Source organism: Oncorhynchus gorbuscha, linkage group LG25 (assembly GCF_021184085.1).
Source record: "Oncorhynchus gorbuscha isolate QuinsamMale2020 ecotype Even-year linkage group LG25, OgorEven_v1.0, whole genome shotgun sequence".
Classification (NCBI taxonomy): domain Eukaryota; kingdom Metazoa; phylum Chordata; class Actinopteri; order Salmoniformes; family Salmonidae; genus Oncorhynchus; species Oncorhynchus gorbuscha.
The window spans coordinates 24,291,867-24,305,072 of NC_060197.1; the positions used below are offsets into that span (position 1 = coordinate 24,291,867).

Sequence of the window (13,206 nt, forward strand, 5' to 3'; positions counted from 1 at the left end):
TATAACTTTGTTAATGTTATTACATGAACTGTAGTTTAAAGAGTAAAACAATTGTTTATTTTTATACTGTGTATTCATACCATAAATGCCGTTTGAAATAGGAATAATATTATTGTAAGAAGAGTTAGAAAATGCATATTAACCATAATAAGAATTAACAATTTGAACAATCGTTAGTTGGTAATATTGAAAAAATATAATCAATCAAATCTAATTTAATCAATCAATGAATTAACACATTACACATGTTCTCCTTGTGGGGACTGTTACATTGAATGTAACCCACAGAATGTAAATTCAAACACACGTTTGTCATGTTAAGAAAGTTGTTTACACTTAGAAATAACAAGAAAAGTAAGTACATTGAATCAAAAACATGGAAGGTGTTCTACAGGGGTTGTTTCTTGGTCCTGTACTTTTTACTGTTTACATTAACAAAATTGTCTTGTCTGTAAAAAAAGTGTAACTTGCACTTGTATGCCTAAAGTACTGTTGTTTATGCTATTGTTGACCAAGCTCTGTCTGAACTACAGTCTGCCTTCATTGTATTACAGAAAAACTTTATTGACCTGAAATTAGTATTGAATACAGGTAAAAGTATATGTAGTTCTCTAGAGCACATAAACATAGCTCTGTGTTAAGCATATGTACTTTGGATGGTGTCAACATTGATTGTGTCCCTGCTTCTAAGTATCTGTATAGCTGAAAAGCTGTCTTTTAAAAAGCATATTCATGAGTTAGTTAAGAAGCTGAGAATAATAATGAGCTTCTTCTATAGAAATAGGTCCTGTCTCTCGATAAATAGAGGACCTGGGGCGTTGGACTAGTAACCGAAAGGTTTCACGTTCAAATCCCCGAGCTGACAAGGTACAAATCTGTCGTTCTGCCCCTGAACAGGCAGTTTAACCCACTGTTCCTAGGCCGTCATTGAAAATAAGAATTTGTTCTTAACTGACTTGCCTAGTTAAATAAAGGTTCAAAAAAATCTATTTAAAAAAGCAGATTATTCCTAGACTATGGCAACATCATCTATATGAAATCAGCTGCTACTTCATTAAAGCCATTAGATGCCGTTTATTAAAGCTCATTGCACTTTGTTATGTGCGACAATTGTAATGCTCATCACTCTGCATTCTCTACCAGAAAGTTGCTTGGCCCTTTTTGATACATTGCTTTGTTTTCATTTATAAAGCACTTTTACAAAAAAGTCCCACTTTACCTAACGTCATTACTGAACCTTTGACATACGAGTTACCACACCTGGCCTTAGGGATGGTTAACTCTGGGAATGTATTTGTTCTCTACTGATTTAGGTAAATCAGCTTTTAGTTTTCATGCACCTTATTTGTGGAACGATCTTCAAAATGTTCTTAAATGTGTTGTGTTGGTGCCTCTGTGGCAATTCAGAAAGCTGATTTTAGGACCTTAGTACTGATGAATGTGTTATTTGTTTTATGACCGTGTAGTTTCTTTCCTTCTGCTTGTATTTCATATTTATATTGATGTGTGTATTTTCTGTCATTTATGTCATTCAGGGCTCATAAAATAAAGGTTGAATAAATGGTGAAACATTGACATTTCTTGGTTAGGTTAGGGTTAAGGGGTCGGTTATGGTAAGGCCAGTTTTAGGTTTTGGCAAATTGGAATGTCTGTCAGAAATGTCCCAAATAGCCTCCTGTAACAATATTTACCGTTCCAACTTCACACTCGGTTCACTTGTTCCTCCTTTCTTCTTGCTCTATTCTTGCTTGTCGAAGATCTTTCCATCGGGCTGCTCCTGCCATCTCAGTTTGACATCGACATCCACTCAGCTCTTTCTTTATCTGAGGAATAAAACAGCATTTTGTGTACTGACTACCGACTATGCAGCCAGCACTGACTAACACTTTACTATTCGCCCCCTTATGTATGCATTCATAAAGCTACGTAACACATTATAGCATCAGTGATAGGCAGTCATAAACATGACCAAATGCATAAGATGCTTTAAAAGGTACGTTTAATAGTCGCTGCAGAAGACCGACAAGTCTGTAGTAAATTATAGCTGAGAGGAAGAGCAGGTGAGACTCACCTGCTGTAAGCTGGCCTCCTGAACGGCAGGATCAGTCGGGTCCACAGGTTTTCAATGGGTTTCAAATATCCTGGTACTGGTCAAGTTTGGGATGCCATTGACCTTATCAAGGGCCCCAAGACCAGTGGAAGCAAAATAGCCCCATAACATTAAAAAAATCCACCACCATATTTTACAGATCTGGGGAAGTGTACCAAAACATTTCTGCAGCATTGAAGGTCCCCAAGAACACAGTGGCCTCCATCATTCTTAAATGGAAGCAGTTTGGAACCACCAAGACTCTTCCTAGAGCTGGCCGCACAGTCAAACTGAGCAACTGGGGGAGAAGGGCCTTGGTCAGGGAGGTGACCAAGAACCCGATAGTCACTCTGACAGAGCTCCAGAGTTCCTCTGTGGAGGTGGGAGAACCTTCCAGAAGGACAACCGTATCTGCAGCACTCCACCAATCAGGCCTTTATGGTAGAGTGGCCAGATGGAAGCCACTCCCCAGTAAAAGGCTCACTTGGAGTTCGCCAAAATGGACTCTCAGACCATGAGAAACAAGATTCTCTGGTCTGATGAAACCAAGATTGGACTATTTGGCCTGAATGCCAAGCGTCACATCTGGAGCAAACCTGGCGTCATCCCTTTGGAGAAGAATGGTGGTGGCAGCATCATGCTATGGGGAAGTTTTCGGTGGTAACAACGTTAAGGTATGAACTGTTTCGGTTGTTCTCTTTGTTGTTTTGCTATTCAGTGTTCAATTGAACTAATAAAAGTATGAACACGTACCACGCTGCGCTTTGGTCCTCTCCTTCCAACAGCCGTGACACCACCTCTGACACCACCTCAACAAGACCAATGCGCTTGTCAGCAATCCTGGTCTAAATGTTCTGATAGTACAAACACTGAGCTGTAAATGCAATGTTCTCAACATTGTATCAGATAGAGAAGTATTTTTCAAGCTTTCAATTGTGCTTGCTGCTATGGTACTCTCAATGCAGTGTGATGTAAGCAAAAAAAAAACATTTTACAGGTAACTTTCAACCAGCGTACCTGAACATATAAATGTTCTTAGCAAAGAAATGTGAAAATAATTGTAAATGGACCATTCTGCCTGTCACGACTTCTGCCGAAGTCGTTGCCTCTCCTTGTTCGGGCGGTGCTCGGCATTCGACGTCACCGGTCTTCTAGCCATCATTGATCCTTTTTTCATTTTCCCTTGGTTTTGTCTTGACTTCCCACACACCTGTTTTCAATCCCATTCATTACCTGTTGTGTATTTAACCCTCTGTTTCCCCTCATGTCTTTGTCAGAGATTGTTTTATTGTCAGTGTAGTGTGATTGTTGTATAGGTGCGCGTCGGGTCCTTGTACCCATGTTTGTTTGTTTATGTACATTTAGTGTTATGGAGCACACTCCGTGGACTTTATTAAAAGACTCCATTTTACACTCCATTTGACTCTCCTGCGCCTGACTTCCCTGCCACCTATTACACCTATGCATGACACTGCCAGATACATTTTCTTACCTTAAAATCTCAAATACGGATTCAAAAACAAAACCAGATCTTATGTTTCTCCTTAAGCAAAAAAGTTAAGAATAAATTTGATTCTTTAAAATACAGTTATTGGAGATGTTATTAATTCCAACATAGCTAAACCCCTGTCTTAAACTCAGAGCAGTGAGAGAAAAAGCTCTTGAAATCAATTGAACATGTTTAATTCACTCACAAAATTCACATGAAAGTTTCAGAATTGATTATTGTATACCCAAGAACATGTTTTAAAACAGTAATCTCAGTACGAAGTAGGCTAACATGATTGCCATTGTTAGCTAGATAGCTAGCTATATTGGTTGCCTAGCAACAAACATCTTAAGAAGATTGGCAAGAAGATTGTTGGGGGTTACCCTGGGGGTCGTATGCGGGGCCACACCAATGCCATGATTACTGTATATATGTGATAACCTTTGTATGCTTGCAATGCGCAATGATGGAAAAGTACTGGGTAATGGAGATGTGCTTTAGTTCTCTGGCTGAGAACTGCCTGCACCTGCTGATAGTCATGCAGCCTCAAGGCCGAGATGTTCCGAAAGTAGCAAAGCGCCTGACACTACACAGGTGTGGTTGATGGCTTACAGTAAGTAGAGTGAGAAACCACAGTCTAGACATGTTTTTCTCATCTTAGATACTTTGTATCGAATCCAATGCAACAATATTAAGGTATGATTGACGGTAGGTTGTCCACACCAACTAAACTCAGCAAAAAAAGAAACAACCCTTTTTCAGGACCCTGTCTTTCAAAGATAATTTGTAAAAATCCAAAAAACTTCACAGATCTTCTTTGTAAAGGGTTTTAACACTGTTTCTCATGTTTGTTCAATGAACCATAAACAATTAATGAACTTGCACCTGTGGAACGGTCGTTAAGACACTAACAGCTTACAGACTGTAGGCAATTAAGGTCACAGTTATGAAAACTTAGGACACTAAAGAGGCCTTTCTACTGACTCTGAAAAACACCAAAAGAAAGATGCCCAGTGTCCCTGCTCATCTGCGTGAACGTGCCTTAGGGATGCTGTAAGGAGGCATGAGGACTGCAGATGTGGCCAGGGCAATAAATTGCAATGTCCGTACTGTGAGACGCCTAAGACAGCACTACAGAGAGACAGGACGGACAGCTGATCATCCTTGCAGTGGCAGACCACGTGTAACAACACCTGGACAGGATCGGTACATTTGAACATCACACCTGCGGGACAGGTACAGGATGGCAACAACAACTGCCCTAATTACACCAGGAATGCACAATCCCTCCGTCAGTGCTCAGACTATCCACAATAGGCTGAGAGAGGCTGGACTGAGGGCTTGTAGGGCTGTTGTAAGGCAGGCCCTCAACAGACATCACTGGCAACAACATCACCTATGGGCACAAACCCACCGTTGCTGGACCAGACAGGACTGGCAAAAAGTGCTCTTCACTGACGGGCTGCGGTTTTGTCTCACCAGGGGTGATGGTCAGATTTGCGTTTCAACGAAGGAATGAGCATTACACCGAGGCCTGTACTCTGGAGCGGGATCGATTTGTAGGTGGAGGGTCCGTCATGGTCTGGGGCGGTGTGTCACAGCATCGTCGGACTGAGCTTGTTGTCATTGGCACTATTGTCCCCAGCACAATTGTCATGATCAGGATCAGGACAGAAAGGTCAGAACTGGGAAGATTAGAAAAAGACAAGAACTAGAGCACGGGGAACACACTGGGAGGACTTGATGGGACAAGACGAACTGGCAACAGACAAACAGAAAACGCAGGTATAAATACATAAGGTAATGGGAGACACCTGGTGGGGGTTGGAGACAATCACAAGACAGGTGAAAGATCTTTTTTTTAAACTAGGCAGGTCAGTTTAGAACACATTTTTATTTTCAATGACAGCCTAGGAACAGTGGGTTAATTGCCCTTTTCAGTGGTAGAACAACAGATTTTTACCTTGTCAGCTCGGGGATTTGATCTAACAACCTTTCCGGTAACTCGTCCAACGCTCTCACCACTAGGCTACCTGCCACCACTTAAAATCATGGTGTGACACAATTAAATGTACATTTAAGGAGAATTCACCTGACAATACATTTGTTTCTGGCATGCAAGAAAACAAGTCTCTGGGGCATAAATTCTATTCTAGACATTTTATTAGGTAGTTCATGATGTCAAACAATCTAAACATCAATGGAATCCATAGCTTATGATATTGCATCTATGATTGAAAGCCCCACTCTGTATTTCCAACCATAATTTCAAGTCTAGGACAAATGAGCTTCTAGTCTATTCTAGTCTATTCTAGTCTATTCTGTACATTTCATTATGTACAATAGCTTGTGGTGATCTAGGACTGGTTTGTCAAGTTCGGGCGAGGAAAAAGAGAACCCGCCAACTATTTTAGGAACATTCCTAAAGAATAGGCAACACACACACATACACACACACACACACACATACACACACACACACAGAGAGGGAGAGAAAGAGAGCGAGGTGAGGGTATCATGGTTTCTGGCTTTAATAATGTACCGATGTTGAGAAACTGCTGACATATTTATAATGGTGGATTATTTCAAGAGTTATACTTACTTTATAACTTTAGCTATAATTACTATTATTTATGGGTTCAATCTGAATGGAGAATAACCTCATTTCATCTATTTGTGATTGCATAAGCTAGACAAGAGACCAGATAAGGATCAAGATCAAGATATGGAGGTAACACTTTATAATAACTGTCATGTGTATGACTTTATACATGCAGCTGTTTTTTTTATATCATGTCATTTTGGGTACCGTACTGTTACAGATTTCCATTAAAATGGCCAAAAATAGCTTTTTAGCTATTTCTAAAGCAATAATTTGCTCGGACTGTCTGGGAGGTGAAAACTGACAACTAGCTTTTATTGGCAGAGAGGTTTGAAACTCTCTTTGTTATTGGTCTGTTAACCAATTTACTGCTTAATGATGTCACCATGGAAAGCCGAAACTCCTCTCTTCCTTTGCCATCAGTCTCTCCTCTTTCTCCCTCCTTCTCTTCCCTTCCTTTTTCCCTCCTCTCTCTCCTCTCCCCTTGCCCTCTTATCCTCGCTCGCGTTCTCCCCTTCCTCTCTCACGTCTCTCCCCTTGCCCCCCCCTCTCTCCCTTCTGTCTCTCTTGTTCATCTATGTTTACCTCAGTGTATTTGCATAGCTGGCGCAGGGGCTTTTCATTGTAACACACATGCGCACTTGTCTGTGCACACATAAGTTGTGTCCTAAATGGTAACCTATTCCCTTTATAGTACACTACTTTTGACCAGGGCCAATTTGGGATGCAACCATGCACACACACACTTACTTGCCTAAAGCATCACTCTGCAATTTTTTTGAGCAGTATATCTCATTGAATATCATTTATAAATTACTCATGTGTTATAGCTCAATTGAATTTGAGAGCGGTTTCCCTAGTGTCATCCCTCAGTTGTATAGCAAACCAAGAGCAGGCTGCTGTTTTGTTGTTGTTCAAATTACATATTGTGGCTTTAACTCATGGATGTGACATTATACAGCTGTGAATTAAATTGATGTTAAAATTATGTTCGAAGGATCATGGTTTCAGTTCAGATGTGTTGATGTATGTTGGGTTTCAAGTCAATCGAACAGATAGGAAGAGAAGGAAAGAGCAAAAGGGTAGAGGAGGTGGAGGAGGAAAACAGAAAAAGGTCATAAAAAGGGAGGATAGGAAAATGAGAGATGGACCTGTGAGCGATACAGAAAGCAACAGAGAGGAAGCAGGAGGGAGAGAGAAAAGGACAGGGGGAGAGCAAGCAACAGTCAGCCAGACTAACATAAAATAACTTGAAAAACAAAGGTAGGTTACTGCTTTCGACTTTCACTTTTTGTTTTGTTACTGATAGCTGTGATTTTTGTATCACAGTAATTCAAGCGTGTGTGCTATCTTCCTACACTCTTAGAAAAAAGGGTTCCAAAAGGGTTCTTCGGCTGTCCCCATAGGAGAACCTTGGAAAGTGTTTCCTCTGTGAAAAGGGTTCTTCATGGAACCTTAACGGGTTCTACCTGGAACAAAAAGGGGTTATTCAAAGGGATCTCCTATGGGGACAGCCGAAGAACCATTTTAGGTTCTAGATAGCACCTTTTTTTTAAATAATTTGGTGTAGCCTAGTGTCACAACACTAATAACTGAGACTAGAATATTCAGATAAAGGATCTTAATTTGAGCCAGTTTGCAACAGCAGGAAAAATAATCCTGCAGCAACAGGAAATGTGAATTATGTGATGCGATGTGATTCTAATTAATGAAATTTTTTGTAGGGGTTGATGTATCTTTCGTAAATTCAGGGTGATCAAATTAAGATCCTTCATCTGTACCCATTTGTAAACAGTTATGTAGACCTAAATATGATTTGAAATGTGGAAATGCAGTTTTATTCATTTGTGTTACATATCATTTGAAATGCAGTTGAATATAGTTTTTGTCCATTTGTTTAGAATTTTCCTCATTCATATATATTGCTCTTTGAGATAGAGAGAGAGAAAGAAGACATGAATGAGTGTCATGATAATTGCTAGGCGTGCGTCACTATCATGTCACAGACCAACAGGGAGGAGGACAGGGAGCGTCAGAACAGACATGGATTCAAATACTATTTGAAATCTTTCACATACTTCAAGCATTTGCTCTAGCCTGCCTAGAGTGCAAGATGGGTGGGGTTTACAGATTTGGGACTAGTCTATTGGTTCAATACAGCCGGCAAGGTCAATCAAGCACGATTTAAAATGCTACTTGAACCCAGGTCTGCATTAGTGGAGTCATCAGTGAGTGAAGCAGGGTGGAGTTGCCCCTAAACACTGATCTTGGGTCAGTTTTGCATTTCTTTACCTTATGAAAACTTCACCCCTGTCATCAGAGTGAATGAGGAAACACCTTCATCTAGCAGAACTAGTTTAACACAATAGGGAAATTACTGACTGGGAAGCATGTAATCTAACTGGCATTAAAAACCTGACTGACAGCAGTCAACCAAACAGCCTCATTTATTACTTGATTGAAGAAGAGAAAGGCTGTGTTTAGGACAGTAGTTGTTATGTCCTGGTTTAGCATAAGGGGTTAGTCTAACATTTAAAACAATATACGCTTTCCAGTACAATTCTTTATTGGAGAAGAGAAAGGATTGTATTTAGGAAAGTGGTGGTTAGCATTATGGCTTGGTTAGCATAAATAACAAGTGGTTAGCTTTAGCATATGTGGGTAGCATAAGTGGTAATAGAATTATGGTCTGGTTAGCAGTAGTGGTTAGCATGACTTAACACTGAGGATTATGTGTGGGTTTTGGAGTTACTTTTCATCTTTATCCGTTTTGACAGTGAAACAATCCTCCACTTCCACATGGACTTACAGTCATCCAAGGAAGACGACATTGTGGTTGTAGCATGTCTTAGAACTATCCAGGGGACCTGAAGGGACTATACAGTGACTTTGTCTTTTGTTTGTCCTTCAGTCGCCTTTCCCTGACAACAAGGACAAAGAGATAAAGCACCAAAGTACCATGCAGGACGACCCTGAGGGATACTTGGTGATTGGGGGAAACAGAACGGGAGACATCCACAGGACTGGAAGTGGGTTTGCTGGTGGGGGAGATGGGGGAGGTATGGGAGACAGGGGAGGAGACAGGGGAGATGGGCAAGACACAAGCATGGAGCTGAAGGATCTGACCAGCAGCACAACAGACAATGAACATCCGATTGCAGAAGAAGATGAGGACGGTGACATCATAACGCAAAGGAATGACATCACAGCAAAAATGAATGACATCAGGACTCAATGTGATGACTTGGGAGATGAGGTCAACGGTGATTCCGGGAGCCAATCAGCGCACAGTGAGCCTCGGGTCTACATAGAGGTGGGTGTGGCTAAGGTGGAGCTAGCCTCGGGACCACTCAAGGCCCAATCGTCTTTCCAAGAATCTCCGGAGTTCCCGTCCACTGCGAGCACAGGTAACCATAGCACTGACATTAAAACAGACACTTTGATGAATGACAGCACAAAATCCAGCAATGACTCTGATAATGACAGCGCTAAAACGACCACTGACACTTATGACAACTTAGATGATAGCGGCAAAGTCAACAGGGAAGATTCTTCGGACAAAAAGAGTACTGATGCCTTTAAATTAAAAACAAACCCACACAATCACAACTCTGATCTGGCCATGATGGACTCCACAACAACCCTCTGCAGACGTAACCACGACAACTACACAACCCCCGACATCCCGTCCGACGACACTTCCACCTCCAGATCGGAAACTTCAGTCCCTCTCAACCAATCGGCCCCGGCGCCCGACACCACATGGGACGACACCCCGAACGTCAAGGAGGGGGGTGAAGGTGACGGTAGACCGCCCTCACAGAGGAGTGTAGTGGAGGGGGTGTGCTGCTGCTACAGAGCAGTACACAAGGCCTTCATAAGGTCTGTATGATTTTTACCTTTTAAAACTGTATTTTTATTTATTTTGTAGGTCTTTTTTACACTTTATTTTATTCAAACAGCAAGAAATCAAGGAGGGAGACAGACAAGTGGGAGAAACAATGGACACAGGGATTGAACCCCTGTCTCCGGTGGAGAGTAGTACATATGACATATGCCGTGGAATGTTACCACGACACCACGGCTCTGCACTAAACATGCATTTTAAATGTGTACTGTTTGTTGCATAATTCCAGTGTGTGCTTATTCTTCACATTTGTGGAAACCATCAATTGCATCAAATCATTTAGCCTTCGATGCCATTGATACCAATGTTATGTTGCCTTTATTTAAATAAACCCTTCTCTCATAAGGTGCCTAGAGGAGACACCAGCCATGCTCCCTGGACTGCTGCTGGCCATGGGCTTCTGTGTGGCTATCATCATCCTTATACCAACTACCGGAAGGCTGAAAGAGGTGGGGGGGATGTAATGGATAGAGGGGGAGATGGAGGGGTAGGGGGAGGTAAAGGGGAGGTAGAGGGGAAGGAGTATGGACTCTGGGGCTATAATCAATCTCATCCCAGCCACACGCAGGGTGAGCGAGCTGGGGGGAAGGAGGATGTGTGGAGGGTGTACCATAGCCAGGGGTAAGAGCTAGGAGGATGGGGAGGTAAATTAAGGGTTGAGGTGCTGTATTGGATTCTAGATATATTTATAATTGAATGAACAAACTATTAGCCATTTTCAACCTTCTCAATTTCCCTTCTCCCTTCTCTTCCCCCTCCCCCTTCTATCTCTCTCCCTGTCGCTCTCCCTCTCCAGAGTATCAGAGTGATGTATGTTGCGGTGTTTAACTCCCTCTCGCTCTCTCTCTCTCCCGCTCTCCAGAACATCAGTGTCCATGTAGGGGCCCTGTCCGTGGTCTGTGTGGTGCTGTGTTTGAGCACAGCCCTGCTGGTGGCCCTGCCCTGGCTGGCCGTGGTGAGGCGGTGTGGAGGAGCGCTGTCACTTTGCCTCTGGGGGGCCCTGTATGTCACAGCTATAGTCTTCACCTTCACCGGAGGGCCCGTCACCGCATGGGAACAGGTCAGACAGGAGAAGGGGCCGGGTTGAGGGAAGGGTTGGAAGGGTAGGGAGTGGGGTGAGGAGCAGGTCAAAGATAGGGATGGGGGGGTGGAGAATGAATGAGGGGGGAGGAGCAGGTCAAGGCCTGTATTCACAAAGCGTCTTAGTGTGCGTGTGCTGATCTCAGTTCAGGTCCTCCCTGTCCATGTAATCGTACTGATTATAATCTAAAAGGGAAAACCTAGATCAGAATGTAGTCTGAGACGTGGCTAGCTGTGGCGAGGCGATGTGGAGGAGCTCTGTCTCTCTGGTTCGAGGTCTTGTGTATTAAATGTATCTTAATATGAATTCTATTTCTGTCCATGTGGTTTATCAAACTTTCTTTCACTGTCTCTCTCGCTTTTCCTCCCTGTACAGGTAGCGTTCTTCCTTTTCCTGTCTCTGTGTGTGTACACGGTGCTGCCCCTGTCCCTAGCCTGGGCTCTGATGGTGGGCATAGGGACCAGTGTGTCACACATCATCATCATCAGTGTCTACGTTCCCGTCACCAGGCCTAACACACCAAACCTGGCAGTGCAGGTAAAAGAAACACAGTAGCACACACACACACAGAGACATAGATAGACAGACACATAGACATAGATAGAAACACACACATAGACATAGATAGACACACATAGACACAGATAGAAACACCCACATAGACATAGATAGACACACATAGACATAGATAGAAACACCCACATAGACATAGATAGACACACGTAGACATAGATAGAAACACACACATAGACATAGATAGACACACGTAGACATACACTACCGTTCAAAAGTTTGGGGTCACTTAGAAATGTCCTTGTTACTGAAAGAAAAGTACATTTGTTGACCATTAAAATAACATCAAATTGATCAGAAATACAGTGTAGACATTGTTAATGTTATAAATGACTATTGTAGCTGGAAACGGCTGATTTTTAATGGAATATCTACATAGGCGTACAGAGGCCCATTATCAGCAACCATCACTCCTGTGTTCCAATGGCACGTTGTGTTAGCTAATCCAAGTTTATAATTTTAAAAGGCTAATTGATCATTAGAAAACCCTTTTGCAATTATGTAAGCACAGCTGAAAACTGTTCTTCTGATTAAAGAAGCAATAAAACTGTCCTTCTTTAGACTAGTTGAGTATCTGGAGCATCAGCATTTGTGGGTTCAATTACAGGCTCAAAATGGCCAGAAACAAAGAACTTTCTTCTGAAACTCGTCAGTCTATTCTTGTTCTGAGAAGTGAAGGCTATTCCATGCAAGAAATTGTCAATGGACAAAAAAAGTGCTTTTCTTTCAAAAACATGGACATTTCTAAGTGACCCCAAACTTTTGAACGGTAGTGTAGATAGACACACACATAGACATAGATAGACACACGCACACACACATAGATAGACACAGACACGCAGACACCCTATTCACACTATTGTGCCAACGCAAATCAAATATTTTCTTTATATATTGTCATTGTGGATTTGGTTCTGGCAACTTTAAGGGTTGTGTACCCATGAAGTCCAGCACAGTAGAGCTTGGTTTGTCTCAGCTCGGTGCCGTAGTATGAAAGAAACACCCACACTAAATGTGCTGCAAATGGAAAGGTCACAGGCAAACTCTTGCAAATGAGCTGCAGAGAACGAAAGAACGAGTGACAGTAAGCACACAGACACACTCACACACACACATTTGCATCATCTGATAGCATCCCAAATTCCAATTCGCCAGGACACTGTGTATGCTAGCACAGTCCACAACACACTGTTTCCTATATTGTTTGTGTGTCTAAGTTCAGCTTGGTGCGACATGGCGATTCTGTTGTTTTACTGAACAATGATAAGTAAGAACCACACCTGCAATGCTGCTCTGCCCTTTCTCCTTTGGTTTCTCTTCCACCCCTCTATCTCTCTCTCCTTATCCTCTCTCCCTGTCAGCCTGCCCGCTCTGTCTTTCTCACTCTCCCTCCCTCCATTTCCTACTCTCTCATCTACTCACCCCCCCTTTCCCTCCCTCTCGCCACTCCCTCATTGCAAATAAG

The 13,206-nt window shown here is 42.4% G+C and overlaps 1 protein-coding gene across 3 annotated transcripts in view; it reads left to right on the forward strand.

Annotated features, from left to right (window-relative positions):
* The first annotated feature begins 6,181 nt into the window (after positions 1 to 6,181).
* LOC124014410 (adenylate cyclase type 4-like) overlaps positions 6,182 to 13,206 on the forward strand; it is a 41,634-nt gene continuing 34,609 nt past the window's right edge. Inside the window, exons 1-5 of one of the 3 annotated variants that reach the window (XM_046329335.1) lie at positions 6,182 to 6,309; positions 9,092 to 10,062; positions 10,434 to 10,536; positions 10,950 to 11,147; positions 11,544 to 11,705. In XM_046329335.1, coding sequence (XP_046185291.1) covers positions 6,304 to 6,309; positions 9,092 to 10,062; positions 10,434 to 10,536; positions 10,950 to 11,147; positions 11,544 to 11,705 — 1,440 coding nt within the window. In that variant the 5' untranslated portion in view covers positions 6,182 to 6,303. Of the gene's footprint in view, positions 6,310 to 7,304; positions 7,444 to 8,957; positions 10,063 to 10,433; positions 10,537 to 10,949; positions 11,148 to 11,543; positions 11,706 to 13,206 lie in introns of those variants that run through there. The other 2 variants (XM_046329337.1, XM_046329336.1) reach the window with 2 other exon arrangements.